At 37.4% G+C, this 18,690-nt stretch overlaps 1 protein-coding gene across 6 annotated transcripts in view; it reads right to left on the bottom strand.

Annotated features, from left to right (window-relative positions):
• Positions 1 to 18,690, bottom strand: part of MAN1A2 (mannosidase alpha class 1A member 2) — a 188,985-nt gene that overhangs the window by 33,001 nt on the left and 137,294 nt on the right. For 5 of the 6 annotated variants that reach the window (XM_019837695.3, XM_003990510.6, XM_045033343.1 and 2 more), the window contains exons 10-12: positions 18,443 to 18,662; positions 12,970 to 13,142; positions 9,081 to 9,196 (exon numbers count right to left, since the gene is read on the bottom strand). In XM_019837695.3, coding sequence (XP_019693254.1) covers positions 9,081 to 9,196; positions 12,970 to 13,142; positions 18,443 to 18,662 — 509 coding nt within the window. Of the gene's footprint in view, positions 1 to 7,364; positions 7,501 to 9,080; positions 9,197 to 12,969; positions 13,143 to 18,442; positions 18,663 to 18,690 lie in introns of those variants that run through there. The other variant, XM_045033344.1, reaches the window with a different exon arrangement.

The following is an 18,690-nucleotide window of genomic DNA, read 5'->3' as shown; positions in this document are numbered from 1 at the left end:
TTCTCCGTTTTTTTTCTGTTTAATTCATTTTGCCATATCCACATTTTATTTTTATGATTAAAAAAAAGCTATATTAAAAACAATCCATTTGGCCTTGATTTTTGAGGAACTGCACAATATAGAGGAAAAAGATGTTTACACAACTAATTTTAAATATGACAAGAGCTAAGCTGTTCATTCTGTATCATTCAACAAACATTTGTTGAGTGTATACTGTAACCCAAACGTGAAACTAAACTCTAGGGCATTAATATTTCCTGTAGACTATTAGGACAAGGAAGTATCGTGAGTATACTTAAGGATCGATTAATTCTGCCTTAGTGTTGGAGAGAACTCACAGACAGTGATATCTAAGCTACACCTTGAAAACCTAGTTAAGCGTTTGTTAGGGATAAAAAAAGGAATGAGGAATCGCATGCAGAAGGGACAGCAAGAGAAGGACATGTAAGTGAAAATGCATAGTAAGCAGGTATAGACCTGCTAAGTGGTTCAGCAGGAGACGTGACCGAAAAGGTACATGCAGCACTTAATCTCAATTATTCAATATAGGAGCAAAGAAGGTGGACAATGTGGAGGCAAGAGGCATCTTTTTCATCCCTCTTTCTCACCTGGTGGAGTATACCTGCAGGACAGTTCGAAAAGCAGGACTACTGGAGCAAAATTAATGTGAACTTAGTATTTCAATAGGTTCTTTCCCAATGAGCTTTACCCCCCACATCAAACAACACTCTCACCCCTCCTGTATGACTAGATCCTTACATCCCTGCCCACACCAGAATATAAATTTTTAAAATCTGAAGTAATCTGATAGTAAAACATATTTGATTATTAATTTACGTCATTTCTCTATGAGTGGGTCAAACATTTCATTTTCATGTGTTTACAGTATTGTCCAACTTTATTTTCAGTGAACTGCCTTTACTTATTTTAGCTTAGCCTTTGTTCCTTAATTTCAAATTTCAGTTATTCTACTATCGAATGAATTGCAAATATGTTTTCCCAGCATGCCACCTTTTACCTTAGTGTTCTTTTTTTTCCCCTCGTGGATGTTTTCCATTTTCAAGTGGCTGAAGTGTTTTTTATCTTTTCCTTCTAAGATTTCTGGGGTTTGTGCCATGCGTCCTCACCCCCAGAGTTGGGAACAAACATTTCCGACTTTTTTCATGATTTTATTTCATTTTTTATATTTAAAGCATGTTCTATGTAAGATCAGTTTTTGGTATTTAGCAGGGATCCAGCGAACTAGCCATGACTCTTTCCTAATGAACAGTTTTCCTAGTATCCTCTAGTAACTAATCTAACTTTTCTTCAATGATCTGGATGGATTTTCTACAAAGATGAAATTCCCACACACAAGAGGGCTTATTTCTGAACTCTGTTTTGTTCCACTGCTCCATTTACTCTTGTACCACTACTAACCTCTTGGTTTTTATAGCTTTATTAACAGTTTTTAAATGATCCTCTATGTATAAATATTGCATACTATATGATATAAAGTAGCTTATAATTTCTTTTATAGTCTGGAAGGGCTTGTCCCCTGCAGTGACTGTGTACTTTGTCAAACACAGCTAAGCTGGAACTACATTTGTCAGAACCACTTTCTCTGTATGCTTGTGGGTTAGAGCTGGCTACAGAAGACAGACCCTGCACGTGAGCCGGAGGCTGAAGTATGGCGGCACCCACCAAGCGTCAGAGGAGTCTAGTGTTGCCATGTGCTGTTAACACGATGCACTGCCGGTGACTGCCTGGCTCACCTTGCAGGGTGGGGAGGCTGCCAGACCTTCAACACCTGCCACTCCTGTTGGGAGCTCCTCAGTCATTTTTCCAGTTCTGAAGCCAGACATATATAGTCCCATGGCAAAGGGTGCCAGCTTCTTCTGCAAATTAGCTGCTTATCAAAGTCGGAGGCCAAGAGACACAGATAAGGGATCATTTGTCCTTGTGAGTTCCAGTCTGCCCTTGTTCTCCTTTGCTTCGCATCTAGCTTCTTTCCCCAACTATTAGCACAACCATCCTGCAATGACTTTCCACCTGCTACCGTGTATTTTGTGCCAGATATAATTCTAAGTGCTTCACTATATTAATTTCCATAACAACCCTTTCAGGTGATACTATTATTAATTTTCTTTTTACATATGATAAACCTGAGGCAGAAAATTCAGTAACTTGTCCACATAGTTACTACGGGGAAGAGTTGGGATAAGACAGACAAATATGTACTGGTAGAGATGTTTGTATGATCTGATGAATTTGGTATATATAGAGAAGACATTAAATCTGTGAGTGTCACAAAGCTAGAAGAGCTAATACATTAAATGAAAAACGCAACAGTTCAAAAAATTTCAACAAATCAGAATATGTTAAATCTAACAAAGTAAAATTTAATAAGGAAAAAGATAAAGTGAAATAAAATTAATTACATCAAATAGAAGAAAGTAATTATCTTAGTTCATGTTAAAAAAAAAAAAACAGACTGGGGCGCCTGGGTGGCTTAGTCAGTTAAGCAACCCAACTTCAGCTCAGGTCATAATCTTGGTTCATGGGTTTTGAGCTCCTCGTAGGGCTCTGTGCTGACAGTGGGAGACTGCTTCAGATTTTCTGTCTCCCGCTCTCTCTGCCCCTCCCCTGCCTGCACTCTGTCTTTCTCAAAAATAAACATTAAAAAAAAAAAAAAAGACCAATAGCAAAATTTCAAGCTATACTGACAGGGTTACTAGAAAATAGAAGAGTATTATCTTGCATTGATGTGAGTATAATGACCAAAGTAGGGACTGGTAACCTAAACTGGTTTGACCACATCTTAAATGCAGTGTTCAGTCCAGAAAACCATGGACTCATGTCCACAGAAGGCAAGCAGACCAGTGCCATAGAAAGAAATAGTACACAAACCTGCAATCTTTAGCCTGGCAAATATGCAGCAGACTGTATACTTCCAAAGGGCAAAACATGTATCACTGAATGGAGCGCACAGTGAAGCAGATTTTAACTCAATGTAAGAAAGAGTTTTCTAATAAGAAAGGCTTTTGAACAGTGGCACGGGTTGGCCTTCTGAGGCAGTGAGCTGCCCATCAACCGAAAAGATTAACAGAAGACTTTATGACACAATACTCTGTATGTTGTAAAGATACTTTTAGCACTGGGAATGTGTGTAGGAGGAAGAAATGGATTGTGGTGGTTTCTGTTGGAATGAATGACCTCTAAATTTTCTTGCAGCTCAAAAAATTCCTTTTGATTCTAGGCACAAAAACAGCAATTAAATTTGAGGCAAGAAAATATGGTTGTAGTTGAATTTACTTAAAAGACTCTGGTTTTTTTCTGATTACAAAAGTAAAAACAATGTTTTGATGTGGAAATACATACGAAGACATTTATCTACATGTTTAATCTATACATGTGTGTGTGTGTATATATATATATATATACATGTATATATTTATATGTGTATATGTGCAGGTAATAGCCTACTAATTATACCACGAGGAGTCTCTATTACTGGATCCATAATATCCACTGTGGATGTGCCATAATTTATTTAACCATCCAACTGTTACTAAACATATAATAACTCTTTATTTTTATAAATGCACTAAACACCCTTGTACATAAATTTTTTTCTATAGCTTTGACTAAGACTCTTGACCTATTCTTACATAGTTTTCCAGAATTTTGCTATTATATTCGAAGTCTGAATTTTAAGAGATAGGAAGGGGGAAAAAGTACATAAGGAGGATTCACAGGAAGCCACACAAAACATAACTTCTGCCCCCAGAGATTTTCCCACCGAAGGCAGACACACTGTGGTGGCAAGCTTGGCCTTTACAGTGTTTCTCTTTCAATAACAAACTTTTAAGAGGACCATGGTTCCAATAACCTGTGATTTCTTGCATCCTTTAATGCCTAATATATAGGAATGAAGAAAAAGACGGGAATGCGTCTTCAGCAAGTACACTTATCAGACCTTCGAATCAAGACGCAACAGCACTGTGCTGAGATCCGACGAAAGCCAAACGAGACCTAGGTTAACAGATGTAGATACTGAGGTACAGATATATCTCTTGGAATTGTTGTAACTTAAGGGGCCCTGGATCACCTGCTACGTCGCTAAAAACCAATGAAAAAAACAGTCCTCTGAGCAAACAAACCCGTTATCAAAGACTCTTTCTTGCAAGTATGGCACAGTGGTATTGCCTCCTATTTCTGTATAACAGTCCAGACTCCAAACAAAACGCTTCAAGTTTAGCAATTCCTCCTGAGCTGAAAGCTAGTCAAGGCTGGCTTTTCCTTTCTTCCATAATCCCTCCCCTCACCTAAAGAGCAGACGGCCTTGTATTACTAATAATATGCCACCATTTTCAAGAGCCTAAATCTCCTCTTAAAATATGCAGATATAAATATTCTACAAATTCAATCTTGAGAAAATCCCTCCAGGGCCTTCTGTCCCATTCAATCTAGACTGATAAACCTCTTGATCTTTCCTTCATTTGTTCCCTAATTCCATGTCTTCTTTTTTGGTTTCTACTCAGCGTCGATGGCACATATCCTCCAAGACATTAACTGAGAAAGTAGGTTTGTGAGACCCTGCATGACTAGAAACTTCGAATTCTAAGTTGGAATTTTCTCTCAGAATTTTGAATCAACTGCTCCACTGCTTCTAGCTTTCACTGTTGTTCTTGAGAAGTCTGAAGCTCCGCCTGATGTCAGATCATTTTTCTCAGACTTTTATTCCCCCTCTCTTTGGAAGCTGCTGGATCTTTCCTTTACCCGCAAGTGTTCTGAATATGGCCTTGTGCCTTGTTGCAGGTCTGTTTTCATCCACTGTGCTGGAATCTTGATGGCTGCTTTCAATCTGGAAACTAATGTCCTTCAGTTCTGGGATATTTTCTTGAATTACCTTGTTGTATTCATATTTTGTTTTTTAAACAAACTTTAAACACTTGAAGTATAACATACAGACATAAACATGCACATATCTTACATACTTATTTTGACAAATATTTCTAAGTCAATACTGCCCATTAACATTTAAAAGTGAAGCCCCAAATGCTGACTAGACACCATAGGCATGTTGGCATTTCCTGGTGGTTGCACCACTCGGGGATGGGGGAGGAAATGGCCATTTTGCTGAGGGGGCCTCACGTAGCAGTGCCTCTGGATTTTCTTCTTGCAGGCAAATCCATTTCCCCGGAAAGGAGCCCTCCAATCTCCCATCTACTACCTTCAGCTGGGCCTGCCATCCCGGCAGCCCACAGCCTCCGTGATTTGACCTCTTCAGACAAGACATCTCTAGTTTCATTCGTGGTAGAGATGAGATGAGGCGGGGGGGACTGGGGTCTAGCTACTCATTCTATAAACTTACTTAAAAATTCTACAGTTTTCAATCCTACCATGTCAAGTCCTGCGTTTTTCCAAAGTTCTAAAGCACTCACCAGTTTGCTTCCAGTTAACTTCTCCTGATGCAGGTACTTAGCTTTCTCTGTTTTCCATCTTCTAAAAATTTGCTGACATCTCTTGTCTCTGTTGATTTCTTTCTCATTCTTTTTGTCCTTGAACATTGCACCTGCTTAGCCCTCTATAGTCATTTTAATGGCTTTCATGAGAGAGTGGAGGATAAATCAAGTGTTTGCTCTGCCAAGCTAACCTGGAACGCCTCCTTTGTTACACGTAGCCATCTTCAAACATCAGATATATGCTTTCTTTTCTCTTCATCCTCAAAAGCTTCCTGCACTTGTATTTTGAGCTCCAGATCTATATTTGCAAATGCCTCTTGGGAACATATGTCAAAAGTAACTCATTATCTTTTCTGAAAATCTACTTCTTCTTGCAACTTGGTGTCATAATCCTTACAGTTACCCACACTGAAAACTGAAATGTTATCTCCTACTCTTCCTTCTTTCTGGATCTCCCTATATCTAGTAAGATACTAGCACTTGTCAATTACACCCTCTAGAGCACCTGAATCTCATCCTTCATATGTCACTGTCTGCCTTACAGCTATTCCCCGAATACTAAGTCATCCTACTCTACCCATTTTGCCTTCAAGTCTGATTTAAATGCCACCACTTCCATGAAGTCTTCCTTTCTGCTTTCTAGGTTAAGTAAACACTTCCTCCTCTGGAGGACTGCTCACTTTATTAACATTTCTCTTGTACACTTAACTATATTTAACATTTTTTGCAAACCTGCATGTGTTTTATTTCCTCTGTTAGAATGTTAGAGTTTTAAGGAAAGAGGCCTCGAAGGAATCTATCCCTGACCTTGCTCATTACATAGTTTTTATCATGCCATCAGTATGTATGCTATAGAAATAAACACATTGGCAACTACTGAGGCAAACAAAAGAAACAGAGGACACAGCATTTTACCTTCTGGAGAAAAATGTGTAGCTATAGCTGTAGGACAACAATATGTAAAAGGTAAAACAGCCCTCAACTAGGTCAAGAACACATGCTATTACATTTAACTCTGCTGCTCCCAAGCCAATCAGTTGCCATCTCTGATAGCCAAAACACACGGATTACTGCCCTTTAATGAATGGACAATAAATATGAACCGCTTGATAGAATATACAATCTTCAGTCAACAGCTACTCAGCTTCTGATAAAAGCCTGTTTAAATTAATTGGTATTTGAGAAAAATCTATGAAGTCATACTAATCTTCATTCCTCTATAGAGTTTCAAGCTCTATCTTAATAGTAAGAAAAATATAAACCTACAACTACATTAGTCTTCACAGAAATGTCTTGATTCAAATGCATTCTACATTATGCCATCAGTTTTCATAAAGAATAAGTCACATTAAGAGTTTTGCATCTTCTATAAAACGTCAGTGTTTGAAGGTATCTGCCATTATGTACTAGGATGAGCCCTATAAAAATGCCAGTATTTCACTGTTGTTGACTTTTAAAAAGGGCATTTTTATGTGGTTCATCTAATAGTTCAATACTTAATAACAAGCTATGAAATTAGGTCATCTTATAATTTAGCAGTAAGAAAAAATTGGTCTCATTTGTCAAAGTCATATGTTCTCCCAACTCACAAAGATGAAAATGACACTGAGCAAGATGCTTCCTTTTTGCTACCAGGAGGCTCAGTGCTGATGTAGTACTCAACTGTGATAATTCTGTAGCCTAGATTTTGTTATAATTATCTGATTCTTCTTGTCTCACCCTTTTCACTTTTATTGATTCAAAAACGTATATGTGTTTTTGTGAAAGTGAGTATTGTGGCAATTATATATATATATATATATATATATATATATATATGTGTGTGTGTGTGTGTATATATATATGTATATGTATGTACATATACATATATATATATATATGCAAATTATATATATATAATTGGTTACCTAGAGTGCTGTGTTGAGAAGGATTCTTCCTGAACTTGGCAGTGGAAAGTACCAAGGTCATCTGGTAATATTCCATATACGTAACTGGAAGGGGAAAGGCAGCATGCCACACATTTGCAACTCCATCTCATGTCCTAATGGGGACACTGAAGAGGAATCTGAGAATTAATTATGAAAGCCAATCTGCAAGAAGTGAGATCTGAACTCAATTTAGAAATAAGAGAGGGGCATTAATTGATAGAAATGGTAAAGGCATTCCCATCAGAGCCAATAAAACATGAAACAGATAATAAAATGAAAGGGAGTATATACATGTGTGTGTGTATGTGTATGGATACACAAATAGTCACTGTGCCATCCTTACAATTTCCTGGTCTAAAAAGAAAAAAAATAAGAGATCTTAGATAATTTGGGTCAAAGTCCACCGTTTATGGCTATGAAAACTGAAAGCAAAGAAACTTTATTCCCAGCTTACAGCAAGTGTGTAACTAAAGCTGCTGTGGTTTTGCCTTCTCACCCAGTGCTCTACCTCACACGGTCCCAGTCTAACCATGCAGGGTGAGCCCAACAAGGAAGGACCAGAGGCCGGGGGGCTGACTACTGAGCAGATGTTCTAAATCATCAGCAGCAGTAAGGGTTTGGGTTAGGATCAGTCACAGATAGGGAAAGGAGGGGGCAAAATAAAGAAACAATGTAACACGAATCGTAAAGAGTTAATGATATATTAGAGAAAAAAGAAATAAGTTTATAATGTACATGAAGAAAAGGTGGGAAAATACGAGTGCTAGGGACACTAAAGGAAAAACCAGAATAAGATGGCCATTTGAGATCAGAAACTTAGTCTGCGATAGGTACATTTCGATTGTAATGTCCCAACACATATGCCAGAAGTAGACTAGAATGCAGACTCCAGGAGGGTAGGGATTTTTGTCCTTTTTGTCTGCTGATACATCTACAATTAGCCTGAACAATGCCTGGAAATACTTTTTTTTTAATTTTTTTTTTTTTTTGAACAAATGAAGTTTGTTTCTGAGGCACTCAGGTACAAACACACAGGAAATAGAAATATGAAATTTACGAGAGGGTATCAAAAGAGATTTACTTGGGAGATCCGCAGGGAAGTGGACACATGTAAGGTGCCAGTTTCTGGAGCTCTGCCTGGAGTTCTGAGTACAAGCCCAAACAACAGTGGTCTTTCTTTTCCATTGTTCCTTTTATGTGTATCTTTACAGGAACCCTTACAGAGAGGAGGGATGACTGTGGTCATATACCCTCTAGTACCATCACAACTCCGTTATTATTCCTAACGGACTTCGTTAGTGCGAGCAGGGGGTTCAGGTGCAGTCCCAGGACCAGCAGGACCAGGGTCAGCGGGGAGTTTGCCAGAAACGCAAATTCTCAGGTCCTGTGCTAGATCCACCACAGGAGAAACTGTGCGGTTGCGGCCTCGTTACCGATGCTTTCAGGAGTCTTCCAGGTGATTCTAACGCATCCCACAGAGCCGAGAACAAAGCAAAGGTACTCAACTCTTAGTGGACAAAATACCTACCTCATAGTTTAAGTCATTCTTCTGGAGATGCAGCTAACAATTTAAGACCCGATTACAGAAAAAGATATTTGTAATAGAATCTGGTGTCACAGGCCACCAGTCGTAACTCCTCAAGCAGAGACCACGCAGCGACACCTGCCTACAGTAAAAACAGAGTATTTAAAGGCATCCACTTACTTCAACGTCTCAGCGAGAAAGAAACTCTGCTGCACATCATCGTGGGTAGGAGTAGACGAGTACACGTCCTTCACCCCGGAAAACCCGCCGCTCACTCGGCAATACTTCTCAATAGCCTGTGAGAGAGACCAGACAGAAGAATCAATTCCACACAATTTCACGTCTTGGGGACAAATTAAGGAACCCCAGTCAAAAGTTCACAAAGATCTATCTGAGGATTTGACAGGTTAAGAATAAAACTTATTACTGAATGGGAATATTCTCACACTGGAAAAATTAACGGAGGGATCTGTTTCCTGTGGAACTTTTCCCCCTCCAAAACTCTCCAATCTTTCAAAAGCATCTTCTATTTTCCTAACTGAGGAAAGTCAAGTTTGGGCTATTCACACTGAATTAGAGACCTGTCTGGCATAATAAAACCTCATTAATTCTAACAAATCAAGGGCGGTCAGTCTGAATTAAAATTTTCAAAGGGAATTTTTTCACTTCTAAGGATAAACCACCCAAAACAAGCTTAAAGAAAAGTATTACCTAAGAGCTCTGCTCTCCATAGTAATAAGGAGGCAATATTTACTGCAAACACACTACGTGACAGATGCTACATTACAATCCTAGCAGTTAGACATTACAGGTGGTACCAACTGGCAGAAAGCAGCCATCCACATACCCACTACAACAAGAATTACCATGTTAAGAGCCAACCATTAGGATGTATTTGCTCCAAGTCAAGGCTCTTCTAAGAGCTTCACATGTATCATTGAAATCTCCCAACAACCCATGAGGTTGTCTTAGGAGGCTCCACTTTTCCCACAGGAAAACTAAGGCAAAGGGTGAGTTGCTCTACATTATTGCTAACTACTGCGCTCTGCTGTCCAACTCAGAGCTAAAACTCTTAATTTGTATCTCTTCTTGCAGCTTTTGAACGTGCCTAAATAAAATATACTCAATCCAATGGAATCCATTCAAAACCCTGTTTTTTTAAAGTTTGAGAGAGAGAGAACCCATTCAAACCCTATTTTCTTAAAAAGTTTATTTTGAGACAGCGAGCAAGAGAGCACACACAAGGGGGGGGGGTGCAGAGAGAGAGAGGGAGAGAGAGAATCCAAGCAGGCTCTGTGCTGTCACAAGGCTCGATCTTAGGAACCGTGAGATCATGACCTGAGCTGAAATCAAGAGTCAGACGCTTAACTGACTGAGCCACCCAGGTGCCCCTCCAAACCCTATCTTTAATTCAGAGCAACCGAATATCCTGCTTATGCAGGTGTATATCATACTCTAAAATTAAGCCATTCATGAGAAGTTGAATTACACATGGTTCTTTTCTTTTTCTACCTAACCCTGAGATACTGTCTAATGAAGGTATAGTTATTTAATCATTACTGCCATGGCTTTTTGTTCCTAGTCTTGCTAATTTTCTTATTCTTCTGGTCTCTCTCCTTTCTAATGAAAAGCTAATTAACACTGAAAGTTTTTATTTAATCAAGCTGTTCGTTTTTATATAATTCCATTTTAATTACAGCTGGGTTTTAAAAGTCTTCTTACCAAACAGTTTGGGGCTTTTTTCTATCTAAATATTTTAAATGTATTTTGAATTCAAGAGTTTTTAAATGCCACATTCTGCGCAATGATCATGTGTCTTTACCACCAGAAAACTATCAGAGCAGTTTAAGGATACTGAGAAAGTAGCAGGGAGGCATGACTAATCTTTAAGCCATTTAGAGTCATTTCTTGGAGGCAAGTTTTCATGCAAATATATTCAAGTTTGGAAGTTTGAAGACGTGACTGGAATAGCTAAGGCTACAGAAGACATATGAGATACCATTCTTCAGTCTCAGCCTGTCTTCCCTTTACCTTCTTCACACCCAACAGGGAGGCCAGTGATAGGGAAGAAAGCAACTTCTATTTAAGAGGTGACTCGTCCTCTTTTGTCTTTGCCCCCCTTTTCTGCATCATGGCATACTTCTGAACCTTGAATTTAAAGTATAATTATTTCAGTTCTTGTTCTCCATATTTGGAGTTTGTGTGTCTATCTAGACTGTAAAAACAACATTCTAACTCCTGTCATTCGACAGACTTGGGTTAAAGCCTGAGCTCGTGAAACCTCTTTTTAATAGACAGAATAGGGCCATACTTTAAGAAGGTGCACAGGAAAAAAGAACCTTAAGAAAAGGATAGATTATCCTATAGTGTTTCTCACTGAGTGGACAGGTTTCTGCCACCACCCCCCACTCTGCTGCCCCACGTGATTCAGATAAATCTTTCTTATTCCTCTGAATAAGAATCATTAAATATTAGGAGACATTCAAGTCAGACATCGCAGGGTTGCTTTACCTATTTCTCGCATATACAATATTGCTTAATGTACATGAGCATTAGTAAGCCACTGCTATCCACACAAGTGTGTGTGTCCTATTCTCGAACCACTGTGACAACAGTTGGTTATCTTCCCAACTGTGGCAGGACTCTGTAAAGAGAATTTCACCAGCAGTTATGATCCTGTCTGGAATTCTGGAAGTAAGAGGCCAGTGAAAAAGCAGCATCAACAATGCAGCATCCCTTCCCGTTCAATGTAACCACCTGTCTCCGCTAATGTTCTTTTTGTTAAACTCCACAAAGACTATCCAGGTCTGAATGACAAATGACACAGAAGTGCCCTCACTGTAGTGCAAGTCTTTATCACACTGCTCCTAGATCACTGGCAGCGGTCTCCCAAATCCAGCAATTTGCAGCTTATAATCAGAGCCTTTGTTCGGTCACTCCCCACTAAATAGCCTTTAGTGGCTCCTTTCTCTTTAAAAAACGTTTAGTAATCCTAGAATGGACTCCTCCAGTTAGTTGGTCTTGGTGGGCAGGACATGATGAGGAAAAAGATCTGACAGGCTGTTTAGACAGGCAAAGGACTTTCTATCTCCACCTCCTGTATGAGAAACACTTATGTAGTAACTGGGAGAGGTGTCTGGTTGTGTGTGTGTGTGTGTGTGTGTGTGTTATTCCTGAACCACTGGGTAAAGGACACATCCCTTGATCTGGCATGTAAGACCATCTACATAACGGCTCCAAACTTCACTCCCTCTGGTGGCCACTGTGAAACCTTCTTTTTACATAAACTGGTCTACGTTCTGCCGGAAAACCTATGTTGCCCATTCTTACTTGAGCAAGTTACTGACACTACTTATCTCACCTACAATGTCATCTAGGCTGCACATTCATCATAATTAGTGCTATTTATCACAATTAGCATATCTCAGACAATAAATGCTCCCTCACTCCTGGGAATAAGCTATACTTTCATGAGAAGACTAATATTTTTCTTCCTCCCCAGGTACTGACAGCCACCTTGTTCTCTGAAAGACTAGTCTTTTAGGAATAAACTGCTTGCTTCCTTTACTTACTAACCATTAATATTTTCTCATAAATAGATAAGTAAATAAAGTCTTTCAACCTAGAAAAATTTTAACAATTCACTGATTCTTCATTTGGTGGTTACTAAGAAATTACCTGGAACGCAAGCGAATACAGGGTAATCTACCCAGGTAATTGTAAGTCTGGGCAATTTTACGATTTTTTTTTCTCCCCCTAGGGTTAAGCATTAATTGTCAAGTACAGAAACTATATAATCTTACTGAAACTCACAATGCCTTTTAAATGACACTTTATAGTTATTCAAGAAGAAGAATGAGTGCACACCCATAGGAAAATAGTTTTATTCAAGAACTAAATCGGATTTTCCTTCTATTGCTTAAGAAACTTAGAAATCGAGTCACAGAGTTTTTCCATCACATAATTGGCAGGAGCACTATGGTTACCGAACATGAGGCAACACGGATGGCACGATGGGAAAGCTTGATTTAGCGCTCACGCACATAAAATGAAATATTGGCTTATTTACCAGTGCTGCTTCCCAGCCCCACTGCCTGTATCTTGGATCGTGAGTGAATCGCCATAGGTACCAATAGGTTTCAATTACTTCTGGACGGAGGATGTAATACTTTTCAGCCTGCCGGACGGCCACAGCCTCTACCGCACCATCAAACTTGAACGACTCAGGACCCAGCTTTAATGCTGTAACGTGACCAAAGAAACAAATGAGCACAATAAGCCACTTGTGTTTGTTCACTAGAGCTTCTTTCTCCCCCCAAAACATGGGGTATAATGTAAAGTTAGTTCCATTTTGTTTTATTTTTATTCTTGCTGTTTTGCAAAACCAGTGACTTTAAAAGATCTACATTTGGTTTTCTTGTAATAGACTTACAAATATTCCTACTATCCTGACACGAAGTATTTCTCATACATAACGTTCATCAACATACTTCTGAATCTAACTATACTGACAAGTCTAGTAATCCTCTGGAAACAAATGCAAAGCTAGATGTAAGCACATTACATAATCTGTTTTGTTCCAAAATAAAATGAGACAGATAATTGTATTGTACAGAACTGTTTTTTTAAAAGTCAAGACAATTTTAAAGTCCTTTTAATATAACACACATATATAGGAAAACACTGTAGAGCTCAGATCTTGAATTAGATTTAGATATAAGTTATATACTCTTCAAGCATACTATAGTATACAAAATGCGATATATTTTAAAACTTAAACCAGTTTTAAAAATAAACTCTTTTATCCTATAGCCTCTGTATATATAGCAAGAAAGAGATTCAAATTGCCAATCACCAAGAATTTTACCTGTGGTGCTCATTTATCAGTTTGAATAAGATAGCGCCATTACACATATATTTCAACGCTACATACTATTCTGTGAATGATATGATTTCCACTCAGGCTAGAATATAGAACTACATGAAAGTCTTTTTAATCACCTCTTTCTAATCACGCCTAGCACCCTAACTTTGGCCAATATAAAGTCATCTTCCATTGGGATGCTGGAGTCACACACAATTACCACTCTCAGCGGTCATTCTTTCCGTTTATTGGTGGCAAACAGTTTCAAGGTCTCTAATCTTTCAAAAAATGCTGGAAATTTTTATATTTTCTCAGAAAAGAAAAGGTAAAATAAGAATGATAATGCTGGTAGACCATAAACAGAATCATGCCATAGTTGCTGTCATGACATGTGTTGCTGTGGCCAAATTTCAGCCTTACAAGGGAGACAACGTAAGCTCTAAATAATCACATACAATTGTGAAAAACAGTCTTTCTCACCATCTACCACTCCCAAGAGAAAACACAAAACCAAAAAACATTGTACCAATGGTAGATAATTCTACTGAAAGCAAAACATGTGATCCAGAAAAGTGTATTGCTAAATCTTAGAGAACTAAAGTAGAACTCAAGCACAGGACTTCAACCTGAAGGTCATGAATTCTATCTCTGGCGGGCTCTGAAAGAAGAAGACATTGTGTTGTGTTGTGTTGTGTTGTGTTGTGCTGAGAAGCCTCTGAAATTGTATGCAAAACTCTGTGTGCACATAAAGGTTTGACCAGCTCCTCAATGGGATCTGAGATTAGGATTAACCAACAAATCCTCAGTATTTTTTGTTAGAGAACTTCTAGCCAGCTTATTGACAAAGTCAGCATACGATCAAATATGATTTGGCATTTTAATAAATGCTTTTAAAATGACTATAAAAGTCAAACATCCTCATGATGCCAATCTAATACAAGTACAGGAAGTCATTTGATCTGAATTTCTTATGTCTTTCCTTTCTCAAAGACTGAATGCTAAGAACTGATTATATGGAATTTTTAAATGTTAATCTTAAGGCTAACTTTAAATTAGATAACTTCTGTAATGATAATATTGCCTGAATTTGAAGTAGAAATTGGCTGCATGGAACTAATATTTTTAACTTCTCACTAAAAATTATGTCTCACTTATTGGTCATTCATAAAGTCACAAATAAAGCACACCAGAGAGAGAACATATCTGTTTTGTGAGGAGCTGGCAAATAAAAATGTACAAGCCCAAATTATACACACATTACATCCATTACTCTGGTCAAATCGCTGGTTTTCATGTTTCTAAGGCATCATTTCTTAGTGCTGTTTTAAGAAACGTAAAAAATAATTTCCTAACAATCTATCTTGCATTTAATTTCTATTTTCTACCTTTAATTTCCCACTTACACTTGATACTTCATTTCCAACAAGTAAAAACTGAGTTGAAACCATAAATAATTTAGTGCTGGGATACAAAAAGAACTCTAAGAGGATGCAAAAATCATCTAATGTAGGCAAAGGAAAGAGATATGCACAAATAAAAAAAATTAAAGTAAAATGTCAAATATGACAAAGGTCAACAGTAAGACACTAAAAAGTACATTTAAAGAAGGCATAGATTAGTCTGCAAGTCATAAGATTCTTCCAGATATGTAGAATCTGTAGAGATCTCAGGAAAAATAAGCATACTCAGGTCAACAAAATAAATACAAGAAAAAATAAAAAAGCCTAAGGAATATTCTGGGACAGGCAATTTGACTACAGTTTAAGTTAATAATAAGGGAAGAACTTAAACTATTTCCCTCCTATTAACTTCCAAGGAAAAAAATAGTTGAAGAAACTCTTAAAGTATGTCTAAAACTCATGTCCAATGGATCTCTTTTCCATTGGATATGTTAAACGTATCTAAGTATTAAAATTTCCCCCAGATGTGATAGTACGTGGTCTAGGGAAGATCTTACCCAACTTTCATAAGAAGTAAATTAAATAAAAGTCATTTTATTGATGTTCAGTAGTTTTTTTTTTTAAATCTAGAAACCTAGAAAAAGAAAGAATAGTACTATGTTTTGGAAGTCTACCATCTTGTTTGGCACCAATTCTGCATTATACCTCAGAATAAGCTAAAACAATGTTGTCTGAAACTAAGCTAAGTTACTGCTCAGTTTCACGAACAGACTGAGAAATGTTTCCTACAAACCCAGCTAAATTATTAAGCTGCAGGCCATGCTCATCAATAAGGCAGAATATATAAAGATTACCAAACTTTGAATTAACATTAATTCTAATTCCAACAACAAATGAAAGTGAAATTCCAAAGTAATTATTGTGTGAATTTAGCTGAAATAACTGCTAAGAAGTGAACAGGTATTTTTAAACAAGGTGGCCAAAAATACAGCACAGCTATACCAAAACACATAAGATATCATAACCAAGTGGGAAGGAAGCAACACTAGAATCTTGCCTTTTAATTCAAGGATCTAAACTGAGATTAAAGATGAGTAAACACAGTGAAAGATTTGAAAATACAGGACACAAATCAAAGAGTAATCTTTTTGGGCATACCATGGCAAAGAGGGCCACAGGTTCATTGACTTGCAATGTGAGAATGACAATCAGAACAAGTCTGACAGCAACAACAATAGACTGGATGGTTTAAAATTTCATTTATACTCACAACAGCATTCTGAGGAAGACAGGATAGGTATTGTTATCCCATTGTTTTGAAGATGGAGCACCTGAGACTTAGGCAGGTTAAATGACTTGCCTAAGGTTCATAGATAATAAATAGTGGAACATGGGACTTTTGAATCCTAGGCCACATTTTCTTTCTGTAATATCACAGTATTTCATATCAGCATCAGCAATGTCATTACAAAATGTGAAAGTCAGGGAATCCTCTCATAACTCTGGTATTCTATGGATTTCTCAAAGGCAAGGGACAGGTCTTATTCACAATTCCACCTGTAAGCATCTAGCATAATGCTTGGCAGATAATAGGTGCTCCATGTTTAATGGAGTGAATGATTAATTATACTAACTACAGCATATCACATTTTTAATACGTCTGTATGAAATCCTACTGTTTTATATCTATTAGCGGATTTGTGGCCAAGACCTACATAATAAGTCTTATTATCATGGGTCCTAGTACATACACTGAATAGCCATAGTGGTCCTCAATGTTTTACTAATTTTAGCTGCATTTTAAATATATATTTGATACTCTATATTATTAACATAATATAATTTAGCTTCTATTTATAACTTAGATCACTGACATTCTACGTACTACATACCAACACTAAACCACCCTAAAATAACTTCTACTTCAATGTCCTTTTGACTTAGCTGTAGTTTGTCAAGAAATGGAATCCCTGCCTTACTTAGTGAGAGCACTGAAGGGTCAATTTCACCATAAGTTCGATTCCTCATTATATAAAAGCAACCTGAACTAACCTGAACTAAAATGAACTAGGATAAATTTTAAGCTAGTCACACCTGTGTCATGGTACCTGATGGCACAGCAACCCTAAGATGGAAATTCAGTTATTTCATAAAAGCAACAATTCAATTTCTGAAATCACAAATAGAAATTACTAGTGTTTACTTTTTCTGGGAACTCATTGTCCATTATTTCATATAGAAACACATTTTTAAAACCAGAAAAAAATCTTGGAAGGTCTACTTCAGTATTTCTCAGTCCTTTTTCAGGATGTTTAAAAACCTAATTGTTGGGGCGCCTGGGTGGCTCAGTCTGTTAAACATCGGACTTTGGCTCAGGTCACAATCTCATGGTTTGTGAGTTTGAGCCCCTTAGCGGGATCTGTGGTGACAGCTCAGAGCCTGGAGCCTACTTTGGAATCTGTGTCTCCTTCTCTCTCTGCCCCTCTCCTGCTCATGTTCTCTTTTTTTAATAAAAAAATAAATAAAAAACCTAATTGTCTTCTCTGTGAAATTTTAATAATAAATATACACTGTTTATCTATGACTGTATATAAATGACTGTATCTGTGACTGTATACAAAAAAAGAAAAAAAGATTTTTTTTCACCCCCAAGAACCAATTTTTTTCACCACTGAAAACCAACTCATTTTTGAGGTAAGGACACTGAAGCCCCAAAATATTACATATGTGCCTAAAGCAATACAGAGGATCTTTTTAGTTAAACGCACAATCAACTCTAAAATTACTGGTAAACTGACTAAGAGACTACTAGATACCTAGATAACAATTATACATTCAAATAACTACTATTATCTTTTGGTCACTCTTATTTTCACAAGAGTATAAACAAGCCAGTAATCTAAATCAGGTTTTGTGTTCTTTTAAGTAACTAGTCCTACAGAAGCTGAAATGAATGGCTAAAATGGATTCTTACTATACTAAATAATGTAATCCCATACATCCCCAAATGTCATTTGTCATCCCCGTCTCTTGTCACTAAAACAATTTCTTCAAAATCTTTATTAACAAAGTCAGTAGTAGAATTCAGAATTGAAAAAAATGATTCAGGAATACATTTCCAGAATGAAAAATTCAAGGTCTTAAGAAAATGATTTACTGTGTTAAAATAACCTATTTTAAAGCGAAAACTGCCCATATATTTTCCTTCTAATTTCTGGACATATTTTTAACTTAGAGGTTATTTTAGTCTAAGTAGTTAGTGTTATTAATACTCTTACCAGTTCTGTCATATGACTCATGACATGTACGTGCAATTTCTGCCCCTAGCTCTAAATAATGACCAGCTTTATCCATTCTGGAACCATCTGCTCCTAGTGCAAACATTCCCCCAGCAAAACAGGCCAAATGCCCCATCTTCTTTTCTAAGTGCCCATTTTTCCACTCTCCAATAAAGGTGAGACCTCCTCGGGACTTCTTAATAAGATGTTTCTCTATAGCCTACGAGAAAGAGAAGATAGTTAAAATT

Source organism: Felis catus, chromosome C1 (genome assembly GCF_018350175.1).
Source record: "Felis catus isolate Fca126 chromosome C1, F.catus_Fca126_mat1.0, whole genome shotgun sequence".
Classification (NCBI taxonomy): domain Eukaryota; kingdom Metazoa; phylum Chordata; class Mammalia; order Carnivora; family Felidae; genus Felis; species Felis catus.
This window is presented reverse-complemented; position numbering and strand designations above follow the sequence as displayed.